At 30.5% G+C, this 23,661-nt stretch overlaps 1 protein-coding gene across 7 annotated transcripts; it reads right to left on the reverse strand.

The window, feature by feature from the left end:
* Positions 1 to 506: 506 nt before the first annotated feature.
* LOC141456894 (embryonic polarity protein dorsal-like) lies at positions 507 to 23,638 on the reverse strand. 7 transcript variants are annotated; one of them, XM_074133269.1, is made up of 12 exons: positions 23,301 to 23,634; positions 22,727 to 22,801; positions 21,861 to 21,941; positions 20,018 to 20,247; positions 15,582 to 15,825; positions 15,234 to 15,377; positions 14,754 to 14,852; positions 14,542 to 14,675; positions 10,061 to 10,157; positions 6,338 to 6,421; positions 1,445 to 1,492; positions 507 to 1,321 (listed from the first exon to the last, which is right to left on the reverse strand). In XM_074133269.1, the coding sequence occupies exons 2-12, from the start codon at positions 22,737 to 22,739 to the stop codon at positions 822 to 824; spliced, it is 1,674 nt and encodes a 557-aa protein (XP_073989370.1). In that variant the 5' UTR covers positions 22,740 to 22,801; positions 23,301 to 23,634; the 3' UTR covers positions 507 to 821. The 7 variants fall into 7 exon arrangements, with proteins under 7 accessions (XP_073989370.1, XP_073989371.1, XP_073989365.1 ...); XM_074133270.1 differs by lacking the exons at positions 21,861 to 21,941; positions 22,727 to 22,801 and having other exon boundaries at positions 23,301 to 23,632; XM_074133264.1 differs by lacking the exons at positions 507 to 1,321; positions 1,445 to 1,492; positions 6,338 to 6,421 and having other exon boundaries at positions 6,546 to 10,157; positions 23,301 to 23,638.
* Positions 23,639 to 23,661: the final 23 nt, after the last annotated feature.

A 23,661-nucleotide genomic window follows, 5' to 3' on the forward strand; every position in this document is an offset into this window, starting at 1 on the left:
TAAAAAATTAATAAAAAACGTTTACTTAATGAACTTACAGATACGAGATCAGTACTAATTAAGAACTGACTGTTTTAAAACAAATTCTTTAAGTAAGAATCAAATAATTTGTAAAATTTTCAATAAAAATACTAACACTCTCTAAAATTCTAAAGGGGAACTAAGTATTTGTGAGATCTATTAGTCTTCTATATTTTATATAAAAAAATGGAGCTACTTTTATTCTGCCACCCTAATGAAATGTTTAAAATACTCTATGTACATTATTAATATATTAAAAAAAAAATTAACTAAATTTAGTCAGCACACTTAAGTTACAAAAATGTCTTAATTAATTATTGGTTTTAATAACAAAAAAAAAAAACAGTGATGTCAGATCAATTATAAAATCAATTTGGAAATCAACTTAAAACAAGTATGAGTATTAAATTTATTTGTCATATTGGGATCTACTATTTATTTAGTAGCCTTCTATCTAATGAACGGTACTTCTTTTTCAAACATAGGTTGATCTTAAGACACACAAATTACCTAAATCTAATTTGTTGGTCACATATTTACATAATATAAAAATACAGGTTTTTTTTTTTAACGTCAGATAAAATTCTCTATATTTTTCTTTAAAAAAGCCGATCATAAATGTATCTGCCAGTAAAAAATAAAATTACATTTAAATAAACATTCTGGAAAATGAATTATAAAAGATTTAAAAGACCATTCGACTAGTTGGAATGCATTCAAGTTATAATGTTCCTTAATAATTGTTTAGCATAACAAAAAAAAATACATACATATATATTTATAAACATACATCTGTTTCATTAAGTATTTTGATTAGTTCTATACATATCTGGAAATAATTCATTTAGTGTTTTATTTCTTAAATTTGTTATACTGTCAGACATGGACATATTATCTACATCATTTAAACTTAAATTTGCACTAAGGTTATCTGATAAACCAATAGCTGTTAATTCTTCTAAATCTGCCGAACCTAATTCAAAAATTTGTTGCCTATCCATATCTAATATTTCAGCTGTTTGTGGTTGTGGTGATATTGCAGTGGATGTAGAAGGTACAGCTGCAGCTGTACCGATACCACCGGTTGCTGCGTTTCCAATCTGTCCATGCAGATAAGTAGGGTCAACATATACTGGATTATAATTAGGTAATTGTGTTGATGCGCCAGATATTGTTGGATTATAATAACCACCAGCAGCGCCTGCGTAATCTAGTGGTGATGGTGTACGAGGAAAAGCAGGAGAGTGTTTCATTGTCATGGTGCCACCACCGTATAATCCATATGGATTTGGGCTTGTCTCTAAACAGTAAAAATAGAAACTTAATAAAACTATTCTTTTCTTTTTTTTAACCATACGACACATATTGCTTAAAATTTTCTAATTTTTCTAAAATTGTTTATTTTATCTACTATTTCACTTACCTGGCTCTCTTTTCACAGCCAATGAATTTGATTCAATAGAACCTACTCCTAAAAAAAAAATGTAGAAAATTTCAAAAATTAAAAATAAAATAAAATAAAGAAAATTAATCATGCGAAGCCTTACAAATCCGGCACCAACGCACTAGTATAAAGAAGCAACTTTTTGTCTCACATAATTTATAAATAGACAACAAAATATATTTCTGTGACCTTTTCTAATGTTTTGGTTATGACATAATGTTTTATGATAAATAACATGTTTTATGTCCAATAAAAGGATAACAATAGTATTTTTCTAAATTGTTGACATGTTGGAAAACGAAACCTATTCGATCGAAAACACTTAAATACAGTACAGACAGCCATTAAGAGGTCGGCTAGATATTATAATATACGAATATACTCGTAATTATCGCATTTACAAGTTGATGACGGTTTACAAAAAAAAAAAAAAAAAAAATGGATTCAACACAAAGAGCCTCTTTCAAAAATTGTATTATTTCCCGTACAGTAATTCAATCCTCATGCAAAAGCAAATCCATTAAAACAAAAGGATGTGTAACATATGGATTATTCTCTAATATTAATGAAGATACGTGTACGTAAATAATATACAAACATTTTCCTCTCGCTGTTATCATAAAGCAATTATAGTTACTTATCGGTAAAGCTGATTATAATTAACAAGACAGTCACATTGTGAATACATGCTGGATCAGGTTTACCTTTTGATGGTGTTCACGTCAATGGTCTAATTTTTCAGTGACAAATAAGTGGCTTATATATCATAATGAACTTCAGTAACGAAGAACTTTAACTAAAGACGGTACTTGTATAAGAAAATAAAAGTAAAAAAAAAATAAGGATATACATCTTCTCTCTGTTTTCCGTGAGTTTCACACTGATCTGTAGCGGAATTAACCCAGAATTTTCGGTTGTCTTGAGAGCAACTTGAGATACTCATACTTTCTTTTATTCCCGGTTATTTTCAAAAATTGAAGGAGATCCCTTAAAAGAAGAGGCTATATTTCCAGTTATAATTACTGATTAACTAGTTAAACGTGGAATTTAGTTTTAAAAAAAAACCCAACAGTGTGCGGAATTAAAATCAGACAATGAAGTGTATACACGTCGAACGCAGGGCAAAACAACCAAAAGTTTACAACATCGTAATAGTCAATGCAAGCACTTTTTCTGCAATCTCTGGAGCTTGAGATTACAGAGCATTCTGTGCTCATTCAAAATCTTGCACCGCTTCACGTATGCATTGTCTAGTTAACTAGGAGCGCAAGAGCTTTTACAAGGAAAAAAAAGAGCTTTGAATTCTGTGCAAAATGAAATCATGCTCGTACTGAGGTCTGTACCTCTAAGGTAAAAACGGCATTGCACAAAGGTTGTGAGCTTCTATTTGTGTGCGTAATTCCCAATCTCTAATGCGGAGACCAAACATGTACCAACCACTTATCATTTGGCTAGCTCCCTCCAACCCCCTCCGTATAAAATACTTAGCATTTCTATTGATAAGATAAAGGAAACATCCCACCCAATAATATTCTTATTGTATTTTATTAAAATTTCGAATTTTTATCGTTAATAGCAATTTTATATTTTTCAAAACGAGTATACACGTCGAACGCACCGTAATAGAGATTTGGTTTGACGTGTATACACGATAAGATTAGGATACAGTAAAATACAGTAATCCCTATTAATAAACCTTACTTGAAGTCCAAATTACCAAATTAGGTGTCGTGTTCGGGAGGCGGAAGATCATACTTTACTATTAATATATTTCCAGCAAGAAACCGCCCCACTTTTATTGAAGTAAAAATTATTTCAATTCTTAACCGTTCATTCAAAATATATATATCTTAAACAATATAATTTCATGAATAAGTACGTGAACAAGTCAGACCCTGTAAATGTTACCCCCTGTACATCCCAAATTTTCTTCTAATGTAAATTTTCATTACATTGCTTACTTTCTCGGAAAATCAATAATGTAAATATACATGTTGGTTGAGGGTTTCGAGTAAGTGAACTTCTACTAGAAAAACACAAAAAGCCTCTAGCTAAACATTCTATTAATAAATTTACATTTCCTGGCATTAAGTTTTAATTAGTATAGCTACTACATTAAACTTATAAACATGTTTTATATCAGCATGCAGTTAGAGGATTAGTACATGCAAAGCAATTGTTCATTATGAAAAGTACCTAATATTTTCTAAAAATATCACTCTTTAAAACACTCGTAATAATTTTTTTGTTTACGTACCAGAATCTAAAGGCAGCTCTTATGGTTTTAATATGTTTAGAACTCCACTTAAATATGAAACAATTTTTTTTTATTTGCCTATTTTATAAGTTCATTTTCTAATTTTACTTAACTAAAGAAGTATTTTTTCCAAACTTACTAAAAGTATTTTTATTCGGTAATAAAAATTTCATCTTCTGATTTTTACATAGGAGATCTTTGAGACACAGTTTAACGAACATTCCTGGATCAAGAGGACACCGCTATATAGCCGAACGACAAAGGATTCCCTCTTTGCTATTAATATAATAAATTAAGATGCAAAATGTTCCTCGTCAAAAACAAAATAGATATCAAACAAAAAGATATGTTTTCATGTCAATGCAAGTGAATGTTTTTCACGCATTACATTCAAGGAACAAATACTGTATTTTAAATTATACCCAAAAAAATGCACTAAAAAATTGTAAAATTTCTCTTAATTGCTAAAAATTAATTTATACTTTAATAATATAAAAGAATTTATAACCTTAAAAAAATAAGATAAATAATGAATACAGATTTTGATTTCATTCAAAAAATTTTATTGCACATAAGAATGCTTACAAATGTATACAAAAGTTATCATATACAAATACTGTTATGCAAATATAAACTGCTAGATCTTTTTCTTGTTAATTTTATTGGAAGTAGCCTTTGTTTATTATTTCATTTTATTATTATTATTATTATAATTTTTTAAAAATATTCCGCGATGCATTTAAATTTTTTAAAAAAATACTGAAATGAATAAGAATTTATTGATTATTATAATAACCGGCTAAATTCGAAGGCCTCAAAATTGTTTCACCATTTTTATCTTGTTAATTAATAACAAGATTTTATAAAAAGTATCTTGAATAAAAACAAAAATTATATAAGTTGAAACATTTACATACAATACTTAACAGAAGAAGAAACACTAAAAGGCATGAAATCAAAGCAACTGAGCACAGGATGTATATATATATATATTTTCTTCTTTGTTTAGTAATTATTTGACGAATTTGATTTAATTGAGCGATAAATATTAGGATATAAGCCCTAACGCCTTCATATTCGACCATGCAATTTGCCTAATAACTTTCAATTTTTGTTTTCTTAGGCCTAATTTAATTTACATTCCATAGATGCAGCATAACTATTTTCTTAATTGTGCAATTTCACTTACTCTCCTGATTGAATTCTTTCATAATGTCTAATGTTTATATTCATTTATTAAACACAATTAATTTTTTATGTCATTTCAAGTTCAAAAATAGAGAGACAAAAATATTTTACGTTTTATATAAATAAAGGATTTAAATGTATGTTGTCATTATTTTTTGTATTTTCAGCATATAAAAGAATCATAGATTCATGGAATTCGTGACTTTTTTTTTGCAGTAAAGGAGAGTGTTGCAACTTCACTTTTAGTTAGAACTACGAGGTAACGAACCGTTCTAGGACAACACTAGATCAGCACCAAATATACAAAATAAAAGCTCCAAAAACAGATAGCCTGACAAAAGACAGTGCCCAAAACTTTCTTTTATTCAAAAGTATTTTTAGTTTATTCTAGACGAAGTATAAATCTTGTTCTTTTCTAAAAACCATTTAGCAATCAATGTAAGATGAAGTCTTTTCACACTCATAAAAAGCTGAAAATATGGAGAATAAATGACTATGTTTAATATAAAGACTTCCTTGTCTGAATGAGACCCCTATTACGGCTTAACAACTGAATGGTTGTTATGTAAGCGCATCAGGCAAAATAAGGTTACCGACCAACTAACAAGGAATAGTGCAGCTACTCCATTCATTAGTAAAGAATCTGTCCTAAGAATATCTATGGAGACAGTGTAGCTAATGGCTTTAGAAAACAATTTCAGCGATTAAAATGGTTTAAGAAGGTAAGCAACTGTTGTACAAAACTATATCGAAAACGTGCCTTAATAGGTAAGGAACCAGGTTAGAATGACTCGCTAATAGGACTCGATTAGGTTCAGGAACTTATAGGTTAAATACCTCGAGAACTTTTGAGCTGAACAAAGAACAAGATTGTTAGAACCTGAATTGCAATATTAAATCTTTGACACAGATTGCAATAACTACTAATAGATAAAATCCTGTCCTACAAAGAATAAAAATGATTTTTCACTTACCGTCTTTCTGTCAATAGTCCTCAGGGGATCAGCCCCCTTAAATAAATTTATTCTAATCTAATTAGAAACTGATTTGGCGTAACACATAAAAAGATCAAATTTGCCAATATTTGAATCATGACAACATACATTTTATAATTTCTAATTTCCTTGAAAAAACTTCTCTTTAAAGTGACAAAATTAAAAAAAATCATCTTTAGAATTTCCAATCCAAGCCTAGGTATATACAAAAATTCAGTCTCAACTTTCTTTAAATCCAAAAGTTTTAAAAATAAATAATAATTATAATGACTAGGAAGAGAGAGAGATAAAAAAAGTAAATTGCAGTTAGAAATCGAAATAAATAATACCATTTAAAGATCCCATCACCATAGAAGAAATATAAAAAGCTCCCATACCACCATTAACTGCACCCACAATACGTATACATATATTTTATTGCAATCAACTCACTCATTGGTGCAGTATCCTGCATTTCTCTCAAAACTTCTGGCTCGTTGCTAAATTTTTGCCTTTTCCTTTTTAACTTCGCATGGTCTAAACATATAGGAAACAAATAATTAAACTTTAAATTTTTTGTTTATAACAAAAAATTAAAAAATAAATAAATAATAAAAAATAATAAGTATTGGTAACACCGCAGCAAAAATCAAAAAAGTCAAAAAAATAAATAAATAAACAAATCCGAACAATATTCCCTTTCTTCAAAATATATTCCGAACATCTCCTTTTTACCCTTTAATTTTTTTTAATAAATATATATAAACATTTTAAAACTCAACTAGAATAACAAACTTTTGTAAAACACTCCATTTTCATACAAACATATGTACATCTTTGTGTTAGGGATGGAGTACATTGTAAGTAAAATAAATTAAACTAAAAATAAATAAATAAATGACCTAATTTCACAAACACCCATATAAAAAAAAAAGCTTTAAAAATTATTTATAATTTTATAAAGTGAAAATACCACATTTGGATAAATAATAGTTCATCATCTTAACCAAAATCGTCTCTTATTTTTATAATTTTCAAAATGCAATCAACAAATTACACATCTAATATTATTGAAATACAACTGTATTTATTAACAACCAAAAAAAAATCAGCAAGGCCCCATTTTTCCTTTGTTTAAATACTGACATCATGTGTGTTTTAAACACACGTTTTGTACTTAAATTGTACTAAAAATGCTTTTATAAAAATAAAAGCATACTTAAAAATTGAAGATATTGAATTCCTCATTCATTACCATATTTTAAAGCACAGCATCTAAAAGTGAAGTTGTAAAATCGAACAACTATAAGAAAACAATTTTTTTTTTTGCTACATTTAAAAACTTAATAAAGTACAATGATTGAATTGTATGTTTCTTTAGTAAATGACTATCACTACACAACTCTGCTTCGCCTTTTTTTAGTGAGAAGTTCTCATCAAAAACAAAGAGACCTAGACGAGAATGGAATTCATAGAGAAGGTTCTACACAGAAACCCATGCGAGTTTTCAACTTCCTACCATTAAGGCAGTTTCATATTTCTTTCCGCTCAGGTTGGTCTAGTACGCGCTTGGAAAACATCACGTTCTTTTGAATGTTTAATACACGCAGGCAACTCACTAAAATTCTTTATCATCTCTTCGGTCTCTGTTTTTTTTTTGGAGATACACTAGACGCCTCGTGCTTTGTTTACATGTCCACTTTCACGCGAAGTAGCGTAAAGAAAAAGTTGCTGTAATTGCTTTGCTTTCCATATACTTGGTATTTACGCATCGCACGATCTTTAATGTCCACTTCGGGCGATACATCTAAGAAACATTAAATACTAATATGTGGGATACATGGTAGAGGATATCTTGGTATTTTCTGATAACCATTCTTTCTCCTCAAATCAATCTTTCAAGAGACTAATCTACTAACTGTCTCAATTTCAGAAGTAAATTAATTTGTACATTCATAAGCAACCACTTTGGAATTCAATTATTTTTGGCTTAGTCGGGGCCGATGTTATTGTAAATATAGGTGATTATAATGTACTCCCTGCTCATTTACTCGCGAAAATATCTATTTGGATTAAGGCACCACTTAAGTTCCAAAATTAGTAAATTAGCCATACCACAAGATGGTACGCAGGCGCTTGCTGCCAAATACTAGTCGCCATTTACAAGTATTTTATTTTATACATTCTTGAGATAGTCACAAGCTCATTAAAGAGCGTATTGAATAATCTAGAGCAACTACAATAACTGACGCAAAACTTGCCTTTTCAAAGAAAGATTGTATAAGCAAGATTCCTTTAAAGGAGGTAATCCAAATTAAATCTCAATTGTGAAGGTTTCATTTCCCATAAAGCGCTTTCTATAAAATAAATTATTTTAGAGGGGGGTTAAAAGGTAAAACTCCTCATACAACTTCAAAACTTCTGATGGAACTTCTTCAAAAACTCATTCAGAAAAGCGAACAATTCATTTTCAATACATCAGCATTGAAAACACAGTAAGGTTCGCAGCGCTGGATAATATCATTGATTTTACACGACAAAGCAAGCATGCTTTTTTTTTTGCATACCTGGTTTGGGATTTTCATGCATCATCAGAATTTGATTAGTTAGTTTCATGTACGTTTCCGCAACCACTAAACTTGCTGACTGAGTGAAGGAACTTGCCAGGTATGAGTTATTTAAAATGTAAATGAAAAGTAAAACATTTTTGGAAAAATAATAAAATAAAATTAATGAAACCTACTATGTATTTAAGGGTTCTGTATGTTTTCTGCATAGGTAACGTTTTCAAATTGTATATTTGAAGTTGTATTTAATACTAAAGTGTGCGCGAATTTAGCAAAAAACAGTGAATTACCTACTTCATTTTTACTGAGAAATAATATTTGTAATGTAGAAATCGATTAGGGTTACCAAAAATCATGCGTGCCACCATGAATAAAATTAGAGATATATTATAATAATTAAAAGATAAAAACTAATGATATAAGTCGCCAAGGAAATAAAATGCAAGGGATTACATGATTTCTGTAGTTAGATAAATAAACAAATCGAACAGCCTCAATCAAAATCGATAACAATTGGTCAATGACGAGGAACACTGAAGAATATCTGGCTGATACCTGACGATTTCTCTAGGCTATAGCCGCTTATTTGGTTTAAAATATTATTTAGAAAAACTGGGTCCTCTTTTATAAGAAATATGTTTGCGAAAAAATACATTAAATTCTGAAAAAAATCAAATACATTAGAAATTAAATTTCCAAAATCTTAAGTACTTAAATGTTTTGAGGCATTTTTTGATGTATAAATTTCAGTTTAGTCACATGGGGACAATTTGTTTTTAGTTTACTTTTTGTTGTTCGACTGAACTGTAATAGAAAGACATTTCATCGAACTCAGAAGCTGTAGCATGCGGTGCTACAGATGTATACAAAGCATAATGTTCAGCTTCTGTAACATCTACTTCATTAGATGATATTATCATTTCAGCTGGAAGTGATTTAATACTTCCGCGTGATTGCAATGGTCGTTCTTGGACTTCTTTATTTTTTTTTCTTTTATTTGTGTTGAATAATTTTTGAAAAAGACCAGTTTTCTTTTGTGGAGGTGATGGAAGGGTCTTCGTATCTGGTCCAGTACGTTTGGCTCGTTTTGGCGGTAATGGTGGTAAAACTTCATCATCTAAATGTGGCACTGGTGATAATGGTTGTTGCAAAAGTGTCGGTTTAGCAGCTGTTGGTCTTGGTGGTGCAATATCTTCGTAACTTTCATGATCAAGCAGATCTTGACAGGGATTTTTCAAAGCCATCTGGAAACTTGTGTATATACCAAGATCGCTATTATTATTGCAAATATTTTCCAAATCTTTAACTAAAAGTTGTTCTAACTCTGACTGACCACAATTTTCTTCTTCGTCTTTTATCTCTTCTTCTTGATTTGATACTACAACAACTTTTGGTTGTGGAATATCTGCTACACTAACTACATTATCTTCTACTTCAACATCTTTAATTTCATTATTATTATTACTATTGTTGGTGTTATTGTTTGCATCATCGTCAATTCTTTCTTGATTAGTTAATAATTTTGTATTCGTTTGAAGTATTGTTGAAAACGTACGGTAGTCGGCTTTTTGTCCAATACTTCGACGCAATGACCAAAAGAAAGGCCTACCTGAATCAAGTGGAGTTATCTGAAAAGGTAATGCTTCACTCGTAGCGTTATCTGACGGCCTTCGAAGTTGTATAAGTACCTGCACAGGCTGCTCTATCTGAAACAAGATATTAAAACTTAAGATTAGTGTTCATAAAAATATAAGAGAAAAGTTCCACTTTCCCGAAACCGTAATGGTAAAAAGTTTAATGAAGCAGGACATAAACCAAACATAAAGAAATCAGCTTCAGGGTAGTGTGAAAATTTGGGTGGAAAAAATGTTCGAAACCAGCACCTTCTGAAGTGAATGTTTTTAGCACACAAACTTTAGTATCGCATTTAATTTATAGAAAAATCACACACGACAGTTGTCGATGCGCCGGAATAAGAAATAAAATAATAATAATTGAAGAGCTTGGTGCAAAAAGGAGTTATCTACAGTTTTTTAAAATTTTTAGTAGGGACAAAAACCTAAATATGCTATAAGATGTATTCCTTATGTCGTGTCTGCTGTAAGTATTAGTTAATATATTGTGATGGGGTCATTTGGGGCTCAATTTGAACTTTCTAGGGCATTTTTTAAGCTTGCTATATAAGCAAAAGTTATTTTGCAGCTAACTCTTTTTTGCTCCAAAATCATAATTTTCAGTAAAACTTGAGTACATATTAAGTACTTTAGTCAACAGATTTCTTGTTTTTGAGCTTTTAAGTGGCATTTTGTGTCTTGTCGAAGCGAATTTTAGATATATTATTATGCCTGTCAAAAAGAAAAATAATAATATCTACCTAATATAAACATTAAATAAACCTAATATAAAAATTTTTTGTTTGATTGATTGCGTCATCTTTTCTGTTTGGAGCAAAAGATAGTTATCTGCAGTAGAAAACTCATTTTTGCTCCAAATCTAACCTAGGTTAGAGAATAAATAATATAAGTATTAATAAATGAGTTTCCATAAAGACTTGTTTATGCACTAAAAGATGTAGTAGAATTGAACATACAACAGGGGGCGCCACTAAACACATTTTCTGAAAAAAAATGTAGATAACTCCTTTTTGCACCAAGTTTTTCAATTGTTAACAATTGTATTTACATGTATATTATCAGGCGGACTTAAGGTACAACTACTAAATTACGTGTCATGGACGAAGGGATCATACTTTACTAATAAACTCTTTTGCAAGAAATAAAAAGTAGATACTCGCGGTGACCACTTACTCACATTAAACAAAAAATTGCATATATTTAACGCAAATAAAAATAAAAATAAAAAAGAGGAAAGAAAGCGGAAATTCCAGTCGAGTTTTTATTATTTTAGTTCATGGTGAGATTTAACCGAAATATTAATTTTTAGCTTCCTAAGAGTTTTTGTCTATGAGAAATTTTCCCTGTAGTCTATTTTATAAAAAAACCCTTTTTGGGGAACCGGGGGCCCTCAAAAATAGATATTTCTGGTGAAAATTCTAATTAAAAAATTTAACATTACCGTAATACTTCACTCACATTAATTAGAGAAAGTTCAACAGTAATTAATTTAAAAGATCTGACATAACACGCTTACTTTGATTGTATTTGACCGGTTATGAATTTTCTCCATTTTTTGATATTTGTAAATCCATCAAAACAAAAAAAAGAAATTGTGCAGAGAATTTGTAATAAATTTTCTGAATAAATCCTAACTCAAAAAGAAAAATAAGCAATCTGTGTGGGATAAAATTCTTAATCACACATTCCTTAACAGGAAATTTTTACTCTTTTTATTTCTACTTTTTTTTAAGAAAAGCAAAAAATGAAAAAAACCACTCACTTTTTAAGAAAGAGGTAAATATCACTCTTGAATATTTAATAATAAACACACAAATACAATATAAAGGCTGAAGATAACATAAATTCAATATGGAAGAGCTGCTAGAGAAATTGAAGAGTGAAGTGAAAAGTAGGGTGTGTTCTGGGTTATTTTTAGATGACACAATCATTTGCAAAAATTAATATGCATTTTTTTCTTCTTTCTTTTCAACACTTTTTTTAAAGTATACAAATGTATTTCTGTTTAAAATGTTTCAATAACATCAGCACGGCAGATGAAATCAATACATATTTAAAAAAAAAAAATTAAAAAAGAATAATTTCAAATTTTTGCACTGAAATAGTCAAAAATTTGTAATTGATGAGAATGTACCAGGAAATTTGGTAAAAGTGATTAATTTTTAAGTGTAATGAATGAAAAACTCAAGTGTGGAGTGTTTTGTCTTCCATTTAATTACTTTAATTTATAGCTAGAGAGGAGGAATTAGCAGAATCTGAACGTGGCGACTCCAGTTAGAGAACTACTGGTTGTTTATAATTTTTTCATTTCCTAGGAACTTCTTAAAGATCACTGCCCAACGATAGCACAGCCTCTGAAATCAGCTGTGCACTGGAATAATTTACAGGCGCTAATTAATCTAATGGGCGCCAGTAAATTGCACGATAACAACTTAGGATGAGTCATTCACAACCTTCTCATACTGCAAAAATAATTCCTTAAAACATAACCTACAAGAATATTCCACTTAAATTAGGGATGAGTATTAATTACTTGTTTGTCAGATTTATGAACGGTTCAAACATTCGAGCTCTCTCACTGTTACATTTCTTTGGCCTCTGAACTTTACAGAGCAGCAAACAAGAATGATTATCTAGAATTTTTTTTTTTTCGCTTTTTTTCAGGCAGGACTTAACGTCCAACTACCAATTAGGTGTCGCGGACGGAGGCGACTAGCAAACATACTTTACTGTACATTTCTTTTATTAACCATTAAATAAAATCCAAGGCCTAAGACCGGGAATCGAACCCAGTACCACAATACATATTAGCTTCGCAGGTCTCGCCTCTAACTGCTAGGCTATCGTGGCGCCTGAAATTTTTGTTTTTCGGTTTATTGATTCCTACTAAATATGGTATTAAATTAATACTTTAAATGTATTTAAATATTATGCAACTAAGAGACCATTAAGGCTGGAAACATAGTGGAGCGGCGAGCAAAGCGGCGATGATAGCGAAGAGCAAAGCGGCGAAATCAAACAAAAGTAAACATATGGGACCGCGCATAGTGGCGAGCAAAGCGAAGATAGAGCAACTCTATCTATTTCTAGTTTTTGTTTTTGCCGCTTTGCTCTTCGCTATCATCGCCGCTTTGCGCGCCGCTCCACTATGTTTCCAGCCTAAGGGTACGTTCACAACGAAGCTGTGAGCATAGATGATAGCGGAGATGATAGCAGTGATGCATCAGCGCTTATAGAATAACCTAGAACATTCTTATGTGAGCGTGCACAACGAAGCTTCGACTAGTGACTCATACTCGCTGCTATAAACGAGCATAGATGATAGAATTGAATTTTTCATTTTTCTGCTAGCTGAACTCCAGTATCGGAGCTTCAAAATGGACGTTTAGTGCTGTCTTTACTCATTATTTTTGGTTATTATTTTATTATTTACTTTTAAACAATATTTTGTTTTTTAAATCGTGTTTACATTTATTTTCATGTGTATTTATTTGTTGTTTTTTTTTCAATAAAATCATTACTAACCTAAGAGTAATCACTAGTTTTTCTTCTATGGTTATAGGATTTCCATGACAATTTTTCCAATGTTTTCTTAATTTTGACCTTATTTTTTCTAAAATATAGTCGAATGTGGGTGGACCCATCCTCACATATTAAAAAAACGATCCGGATAATTTCTATGTTCCTTATATAAATGGTGAAATTCACCCAAAGTACTTCGTTTTTTATTTATGGTATGTACATGATATTTTCTAAAGCGTTTTTTCTTTAAAATATTCCATTTTGTTGCTGCTGAACATAAAAACTCTTCTTCACTACTCGGGCATGTTGCATGTATCACAGCTCCGTTGTGCACACTAATCAGCGATTATATTTTACTCTATCAGTTATCATCTCCGCTATCATCTATGCTCACAGCTCCGTTGTGAACGTACCCTAAGGCGCCACGGTAGCCGAACGGTTAGAGGCGAGACCTGTAAAGCTAATATGCATTGTGGAACTGGGTTCGATTCCCGGTCTTAGGCCTTGGATTTTATTTAAAGGTTAATAAAAGAAATTTACAGTAAAGTTTGCTAGTCGCCTTCGTCCACGACACCTAATTGGTAGTTGGACGTTAAGCTCCGGCTGAAAAATAGGCAATTACTTTACTTTACTAACAGACCATTATTTAGTCGTGACACATTAGTGGGATATTTATAGTTGCATTTTCTTTAAGAACTTGAATACAATCCATTTTCAACGGAAACGTTTCAATACAACAGATAACCCTAAAAGTGTTTAAGAAACCGAAATTTTAGGCGAAATTAATTTTTTAATGTTGTCTTTTTTAGGTTAGTGAATTATATTGGGGTAGCTGTTTCGAACGGTACTTACAGTCAATTGAACACGAATTCCATAACATAATTAATTTTTTTTTAGATTATCTTACATCTAATAAATACTTAAAGGCACTAACCTCTAATGTTTTGTACCTAGGCGTTCGGAATGAAATAGCCACTTGTTTATGAACTTGTGTTGGCGTGAAATCTCCTAATCCTTCCCAAACTACCTGGCCATCTTTCTCTTCATAGAATCGCACTGATATGTCCTCTAGATATTCGAATAGACTATATTATACAAATTTGTTTGTTTATTTAAAGATAATGGATAAATAAATGATTAATATACCTTTCGCTACTTTTTCACATAATAAAATAATTTCATTTCCTCCCGCTACTGAACCAGAACAATGACTTAGTTTACAAATAACTAAATCGGCCATGGCTTCTGTAAATATTAAACAAATATTAGTAATTATTATTTAAAAAATTCATAACATTATAATTCAATCGTAAATGATACGTTAATGTGAGAGAAGTTTTTAAAATTTTTTTTTACTTGATACATCACTGAATCGAAATAATAACATTATTTCTCTACTAGAACAATACTGTTCATAAATACAAAAAGTATTTATTATTTCAGTTTTAGCTTGAACATAATATTTTGATTTAGACTGCGTTAGTAATTAAATTTTTTCGTAAATTTAATTTAAAAAGTATTGAAACTAAATTTAACACACTCCATTGATTTTTTTTTTTAGTTTATCGTCCCAAAAATTAAAATTAATTAAATTTAACGAAAATTATATAACTGTAAATTACATACTTTTGTCATAAATTGGTTCTGATACAATTGGAGATAATGGGTTGGTAAATTTTCCTCTTTGAGGTCCTTCTAAAAATGCTTGAAAGCATAATCGAACTGAATTCAAATCTATACCACTTGTTTGAGTTTTATGACTGAATCCGGCTGAAATAAATAATAAAAATGGTAGTATGAAATAGATATTAAAATTTTAAGGCAATCTGTACCAAGCGTCGAATGGAAAAGGGATTATTTGGTAACTCAAGTTAAATACCTAATATTTTTTAATTTTTTTTTTTGGCACATCAAGGTCCACATAGATTTATAATTAGATTATTTATTCCTTTATTAAAATCCGCAGATACTTACTCCTAAATGGATCTACCCTTATTTCTTCTCTGACTCTAAGTGCTTCTTCAATATCTTTTTTTTTGACACATTGAATACCAAGATTTGCAAAGGCCGCTGTCATGGTTTCATTATTAATCTCGACAGTACAAACACCTTTTTTACAACCTTCTTTGCCAACAAGATTGTGTGGGTGAGGCCTGTATGGGCTATCCTTCGTCACACATGACACTACTACTACTGCTCGACCTCTGTAGCCAACAATCTGCAAATAAAATGGGATATCCTTAAATTGTAACAAATAAAATAAAAATTTTCAACCCTACAAATGTATACATTGTTTTCTTTTTTATAAGGTTCAAATTAACTTTTAAATTTTTACAGCTTCATTAAATTACTAACAACTAAATTATGGTAAGGCAGAGTGGATATCGCTCTACATTTACAAGCTTTAAACGTGTAATGAGCCAACTTTCTGCACCGTTATCACCTTCTTGTTCGTAATATATTGTAGGTCCCCTTGTATTCTTCTAACAGTTTAATTTTATACATAATATTCTTTCATTACTTTAACTATAGCAGTATTATTAATCCGACTCAAATAAAACATTAATTGCGATTACTGGCCATTGCCTAGACTAGTGATGGCGAACCTATAAACCTCGGGCCAGACACTGACCCGCTCAAGCTTTTTCACTGACCCACAATTGCTAGGCAACCATTTGTTTGTTTACGCGGGTTGATTTTGATTTTTCTAATTGTGTGGATAATTTACATTTTAGTTTGATAATTACAGTTCTAAAACGCAAAAAGACTTTCAAAAGCTTTCGTAGTATTTGAAATAAAGCAAAAGTGTTTACAAAATATCAAATAAAATGTATAATTTTACACTTATTTTGTTAGTTACAAAAAATGGGCAACCCAAAGCAAATAACCATATTTAGATTTTTCTTCAGATAAAACACACTTTTTTAAGGTTTTGTTAAGTTATGTTTGTAAAAAGAGACTTCCATAGCATTTGTTTCGTCCCGTTTTACCCGATAAGCCAACTGAATTTTAAAGATGTTTAGTTTTGAAAATATTCAGTTTAAAATGTTTTAACTTAACTCTTGTGCAAATAGGCATTAGTGACCCAAGAGCCAGTACTAAAAAAATGAACAAAATTTGACCCACATCTCAAAAAGGTTCGCCATCCCTGGCCTAGACATTCTCAAAAGAGGCTGAGCAAATGGATATCATCACGTTGCAGAATATGAGCAAAAAACAGTCGGAGACTTGGTGCGGATCGGAGCAGTCCAACTGCAGCCCAAATCGCCTAATCATTAACCAGGGCAGAAAGGATTTTCACCACTAGTAATGGAAATTTTCCTTGAGGAAATGCGACGGCTAACATATTGGCCTTCCTTCTTGATCCAATTAGAAAGGACTGCTATTGAACCTATTTTAAAAACGCTGTTATAAAGTATCAATCATTTGTTTAATTCACAAGTGCTAACAGTAGTATTATTTTGTATGAAGAAATATATATATCATTATCGTTCCAATTTTAGTATATGTACCGCCGAAGCGAGAATTTAAAATTGATTACAGAAATTCTAATTTATTTGTTGTATTTGTAGACTACAGGAAAGCCTTTGATTGTGTGAACCACAATTTGCTTTGGCATAAACTAAATTATATTGGAATGAGTGGCAAACTGATAAGAATCCTTAAACATATGTATGATAATGCAACTTTAAGGGTAAAAAGTGGTGGCTCTGTATCTGATGAGGTAAGTGTAACCAAGGGTGTACTGCAGGGTGAGGTACTTTCTGGATACTTGTTTAGTCTTTTCACAAGTGACATGGAAGAATTCTTTCGAGCGAGAGGTGTCTCGGGTATTCCAATTGCCTCAGATACTGATGTCCTCTTATCTCTTTATGCAGATGATAGTGCTATCTTTGCTGACTCTTTGCCTGATTTAGTAAAAAAAATAGATATCCTTGCTAGTTATGCCAAGACTAACTGCTTAGAGGTGAACTCCATCAAAACAAAAATTGTATATTTCCATAGGGGTCGTGCAAAAAAACTTAAAAAAATGAACTATTTGGGGCAGGAAATTGAACTTGCCCAGTCTTGGAACTACTTGGGAGTTAAATTCTCGGATTCTGGACTCTTTCACCTTCAGTCTAAATTTGCTGCTTCCAAAGCCTCCTCTGCTGTAGGATCTGTTCTGGAGTTGTGTCGAAAGGGAAAAATAACGTCTATGAAAAGCAGGATCAGAGTGAATGATGCTATTTCTTTGAGTACTCTTTGCTATGGAGTTATTATATGGGGACTTCGGTATCTTCCAGCAATAGAAAAAGCACATTTACACTTCTATAAAAAGTTATTTTCTCTAAATAAAAATACCCCTGCATGGTTGATCCGCACTGAACTTACGCTGGACAATTCCAGCTACCGAGTCTTAAAACTTACATTAGCCTGGATTAATAAACTGCTGAGTATGGAGGACAACAGGCTTCCAAAAATATGTTTTTCGCAGCTTAAACATGCTCACTTTAACTACCATAGTTCAATAAAATTTAACTGGTTCTCTCAAATTGATAACTTGCTCACCCAAATTCACTCTAATTCCATTTTATTAGAAACAAATCCTGTCCTTTTTAAAAAATCAATCACACCTACGTTAAATAAGTTTAAAGATTTTTTAAAAAATAAAGATTTTGAACTGCTGCTCTCTGCAAAATATAGTCCATTTTATACTAATCTATTCACTCTTACTTATGATAAGGAGCCCTACATTGACCTTAACTTGCCATTTGGCATACTAAAACTTTTCACGCAATTGAGGCTTTCTGGTACATATCAAGTTAAATTAATGGTTAAAAACACCACCTATATCATCAAACCTAAAGAGTTGTGTACAATATGTAATTATAAGGCTGCTGAGGACTTATTTCATTTGATTGTTGTTTGTCCGATATACGAACCACTTCGCAAACATCATATACCACAGGTTATAAATGTTACCCCACAGCTGTTTCCTAATGTACTAGCCATTAATACTGAACAGGAAATAAAAATTCTATACTATTATATTGTAAACTGTTTAAAGATCAGATCGTTTATATTAAATGAATAATTATCACTTTTGATTACTGCCTTTCTTTTCTGAATTTAATTTTCATGTCAATTTTATTGTATTGTATTCTTTTTTTTTGTTTTTCAACTACCTACTCTTGTACAAGCTATTGTAATTTTTGTCATTGGCACTTCTTTTTGTATTGCTTCGCTGCTGCTAATTTCTTGTATTATCAATTTTCTAACTATTTTTGTTTTTCTGCATTCAATCATTGTGGTCTCTCATTGTTGGATTATCATATGTCTGCTAAACTTGTAATGATGTAAATACCAAACTCTATTTGTATGGGGTTCACCCCGTTGACAAATTATAAATAAATAAAAAAAAATATATCATTATCAAAGATTTTATACGTCGCAACTTGATATTTTTCGAATATTCTGTCTGTTTTGCATTTTTATCTATCTTCAGAGATTGATGCAACAGTTCTGAAAAGATATTAGACTTTCACTGACAAAATTTCTGTAACAAGAGTGGCTAATTTTGCAGATTTAAACACAATTTAGTAATATTATTATTTTGAGATTTCTTACAAATATTTATCCATAGATTTCTAATAAGAGGCTCTATAAAAATAATGAACGTTGGAATTTATACCTCGAACTCTTTAATACACTTGAGGTAGACAAGAAAAATAATTTGATAATAATAGAAAAATTTAAATAGGCACTGAATGTGAATTCTTAAAATACTTGGAACAATGTCCGTGAAATCATACTTGATATTGTCATATAAAGTTTAAGATAAACTAACATCCGAAAACTAAAACAGGCTGCAAATTAAATACTTATTCATCTGATTTTATATCAATTTTGCATCAGATTTCTTTTACTTGCAGTTAAAATCTAAATTAACAACACGAATGAACAGTAGGTTCTTAACCTATATTTATATTATAACCTATAGTAAAGTAATGCCTATTTTTTCAGGCGGGCTTTACGCCCAACTACCAATAAGGTGTCGTGGACGGAGGTGATTAGCAAATCAAACTTTACTGTAAAATTCCTTTTATAAACCATTAAATAAAATCCAAGACCTAGACCGGGAATCGAACCCACTACCATAATACAAATTAACTTTACAGGTCTCGCCACTAACCGCTCTGCTATCGTGGCGCCTATAACCTATAGTGTCTAGAATTCAAAACCTTGATTTCAGACAACCACAGCTAATGTTTTTGCATGAAACCAAATCCCGACAGAAGAAATGACCTTTCTACCACCAGCCCTAAAAAATATTTGAAATACCAAATTCCCATAATGACAAAATTACGAACAGCCACTTAGAGGCAAAAAAATTATTTTGGTTAATAATGATGATTATATGAGCATACCTGTATTGTAGGAAACGTTTTATTTTCTGGTGTAGAATTTACACCAGGAATAGAACCAGCAGATCTTCCCTCACATTCATACCTGAACCTAAGCGCTTTAGATGCTGGTTGTTCAATAATTTTAATGTACGGCATACTTGCTACGCCTCCACCACTTGATTCACTAGTTCTCCGAACAGATTGGTTCATTAAGCCACCTCCAGCGGCACAATCAGTTTCTATAACTTCAACTAGGACATAAAAAAAATATATTAAATCAATATATACAAAATATTATTATCAATTTATATCAATTTTAAATATTCTACAAATTGCTGTGCACACTTTAGAAAAAGTAAACAGAAAAAATTTATTGTAAAAATATAACAAAAATTAAAAGATTTAACAAGTAAGGAAGAGTTATATTTTGAGATAGAAATTCTTTACAAATTTGAAAATTTGTGAAATTCCAACTCTTCTTTTCTCATGTTTTTATTTTGATTATTTACTTAAGTTGTCAACTCGCATTAAAAAAGAATGTTTTCACAGATTCATTTCGTTCAGATAAAGATAAAACTTAATAAGTAATAGCAACAGAAAACATTTTAGACACACTTATGTTAACTCACATAATTTTTAAGCGAACCCGGTATTTTTTTATATTTTATGAGCAAAACTAGTGAATTTAAACATTAAGGACCTACAAATAGTAATAATAAAGTTTTGCAGATTAATTACAAGATGTAAATAATAAAAATCCATCAGTCAATCATCCGAAGGAGAAAATAATGAAAATCACGATATAAAATTGAATTTATACACTTTACTAGCTCCAAATTATCTTTAACTCCTTCTCAGCCCAATTTACACTGATCTATACAACAGAGAAAAGCAACAATTTTATGGATAAACAAATAAAAGGTTAGATAGCATAAAATCCACACAAACCTTTCATGGCCGCAATAAAATTAATCTAAATCAATAGTTAATTAATGAAAAATAAATGTTAAAATCCAGCATTTGACCAAACAACCAATAAATTTACGGATTAGATAACGGTAATTTTTAATTTGATTCCAAGATGCTTGATATTCAACGGCTTCAAAAACACTATTAAATAAATTATTTGCATTAGATAAAACTGAACATACAGATTTTAGTTTTCATGATAAAAGTTAACAGAGCACTGTTTCATTCTTTATTATATTAACAATTGGGAAATTTTTTGAAGAATTCAAAAGAAAACAACCCGCTCATAATATAGTAATATAGATCTAGAATAACAAGTTTGACAAAAATACAGCTTAGGGTAAACTTTACAAACAAGAAGTTGCAAAAATTGAACGCCAACGTTTCCCTAAATTTACTGTTATCAGACTGTTTCTTGGTGTTCTATTTATACATCATTAGTTATTATAGTACTCCTTTAAACTGTAGTATCTGCACATTAAAATGCTTTACTTTTATATATAATTTACATAAGGTGTGTAAGAAGTAGTGAAAAATAATTCAGTATTAAAGTATTATAAATATTCTTATTTTCAAGCAACGTTATAATAATAATAAACTAGAATCTAACGGAATTTATGCTTAAGGATTTTTTAAAAATACAACTCTACAAATAATTATTAGTGGCAACAAAAAATTACTAATATAAACCTGGTGCTTTTACCTAATTATTTAAAAAAAGCCACAACCAAGCAAATAAAAAGCAAGGCTAGAAAATAAAACAAGAAAAAATACATGAATCCTTCAATATTAAAATCCCATGCATGTTATGAAAATTAATTAAAATATAAAAAAGTACTACGACATTGTCAACATTAATGATTTTTGCATTTTGTTTTTTGACTTTGGTACTTACTGACATCACTAATATTAATTGCAGAGTTGCTTTCATCTATGTTTTGCCCGTCCATTCTGCTCAGACTAAAGTCAAACGATTCTGCAAAATCCCCAATATAACATCACAATTCCCATCAACCAAAATAAAAATAAATTAGTACCATATACATTAAAACAAGAAACACAATAGAAAATCAAAAACCATTTTGCAGTTTTACCAAAAAAACGTTTAAAAAGCAATTATGTTTATAAACATGGACCCTGTTTTTTATAATGTTAACTTAAAGCGTAAGTGGTGTCCAAGCAAAAAGGAAACATACATTGAAAGGATCTCTTATTTCTTAAAAAATACAAATCAATTTGCACATTCCTAAGATCATTTTGCTTTTTTTTAATCCAATAAGACCAAAAAGTAGGTTTATAACCTGCACCTTAGACTAGGAATTCAAAGGTACATCTTCAAAAAACGAAAAAACGTTGGTTTGTTCCCTCTCTTTCAAATTCTAGAAGCAGTACTCCTTCAGAATGTAAAACACATCTCAGGATTAACTGAACATCTTACTAATGTACTAGCAAAAAAAAAGTATAAGATGAAATGAGTTTAGTTATAAATATGAAATCAATTAGTTATTTTCTAGGGTCTCAGAACAAAGACTTTGAATTCTAGAGATTATAATTTAAATACATTTAAAAATATAAGAATGTGACCATTTCAAAGCATAATATGAAAAATACCGACTAAAATAAATTAGCTTGTTTAGAGAGACTTTTTTTAGACATTCATGTTAACAGTCAATGGACGCATGCTTGTTAATTTATTTAACGAAATAAAAACTGAAAACACAAGAGTTATTTTACTTTCCATGCATAAACCGTTTTACGGACCTAAATTATTCATTGTTATTTGATCTCTTCTCTTCCATCAACTTGTTTATCACAAATGTTTCAAATGCCTAATCCCTACATAAAGAAATTTCGTATTAACACATAAATAAACACAGTATATCTTAGACGTGACTAATTATGAATATAGAAGTTCATCAGGACTTTTGATAATTTTCATAAAATATTCTGGAAGTTTTTCTTGTAAATAGTATATTTTTCTCTGTATATTCATAGTATTATGCTTCTTTTAAAGCACATAAATTGGCAACACAAATGAAGTTAGTAAGACAAAAGACCAGGAAAAAGTGGTTAAAAATAGAGTGCACACCTTAATAGAACCAATCCATTTTTTACAATTAATTTTGTAAATCATGAACCTCTTTTCTTAAACTTTCAATTATTTCGCATCCAACCATCTTACTGGAAAAACAGGACCTCAGCGAAAAGGGTAAATAACCTTTCACTAAGAAACCATTACTTTTAATGCAACAAGTTGCTTCTGAAAGAAGTATGTGTTCAAAAAGTTTTTACGAAATAATCTAAAAATAATTTACTTTATATAAATAATTATTACCTCAAAAGCGTCCATAACACAGCAAAATCACAGCATTTTGTTTTCTTTGACGTTCAAGGACTTTTACGTATGACACTCTACACTAATCCTCACATCACATTTAAATAAAGAATTGTTCAAGATTCTAGCACATTGAAACTTACATAAAAAGTGTGAATTAAAAAAATAACAAATAACAACTAACAATAATAATTCTGGAACCTACGACCGACAGCTTAGACACCCTTTGCACGACTGAAAAGAAAGATATTTTAAGAAAGTATGACCACAACGTGCGCACCGAAATAAGTATCCCCACTTTTGCTTGACGAGCCCACAATGCACTGTGATTGCGCGCTAAATTTGAATTAGCGCATGTGCT

This window comes from Rhodnius prolixus, unplaced genomic scaffold (genome assembly GCF_049639745.1).
Source record: "Rhodnius prolixus isolate KJV_2025 unplaced genomic scaffold, Rpr scaffold_10, whole genome shotgun sequence".
Classification (NCBI taxonomy): domain Eukaryota; kingdom Metazoa; phylum Arthropoda; class Insecta; order Hemiptera; family Reduviidae; genus Rhodnius; species Rhodnius prolixus.

What these genes read in the sequence shown, in the direction of transcription:
- LOC141456894 (XM_074133264.1), bottom strand. An exon ending in AGAACCAATTTATGACAAAA is followed by an intron (nt 14,853 to 15,233) that starts GTATGTAATTTA and finishes TAATATTTACAG; the next exon opens with AAGCCATGGCCGATTTAGTT. An exon ending in ATGTGAAAAAGTAGCGAAAG is followed by an intron (nt 14,676 to 14,753) that starts GTATATTAATCA and finishes TCGAATATCTAG; the next exon opens with AGGACATATCAGTGCGATTC.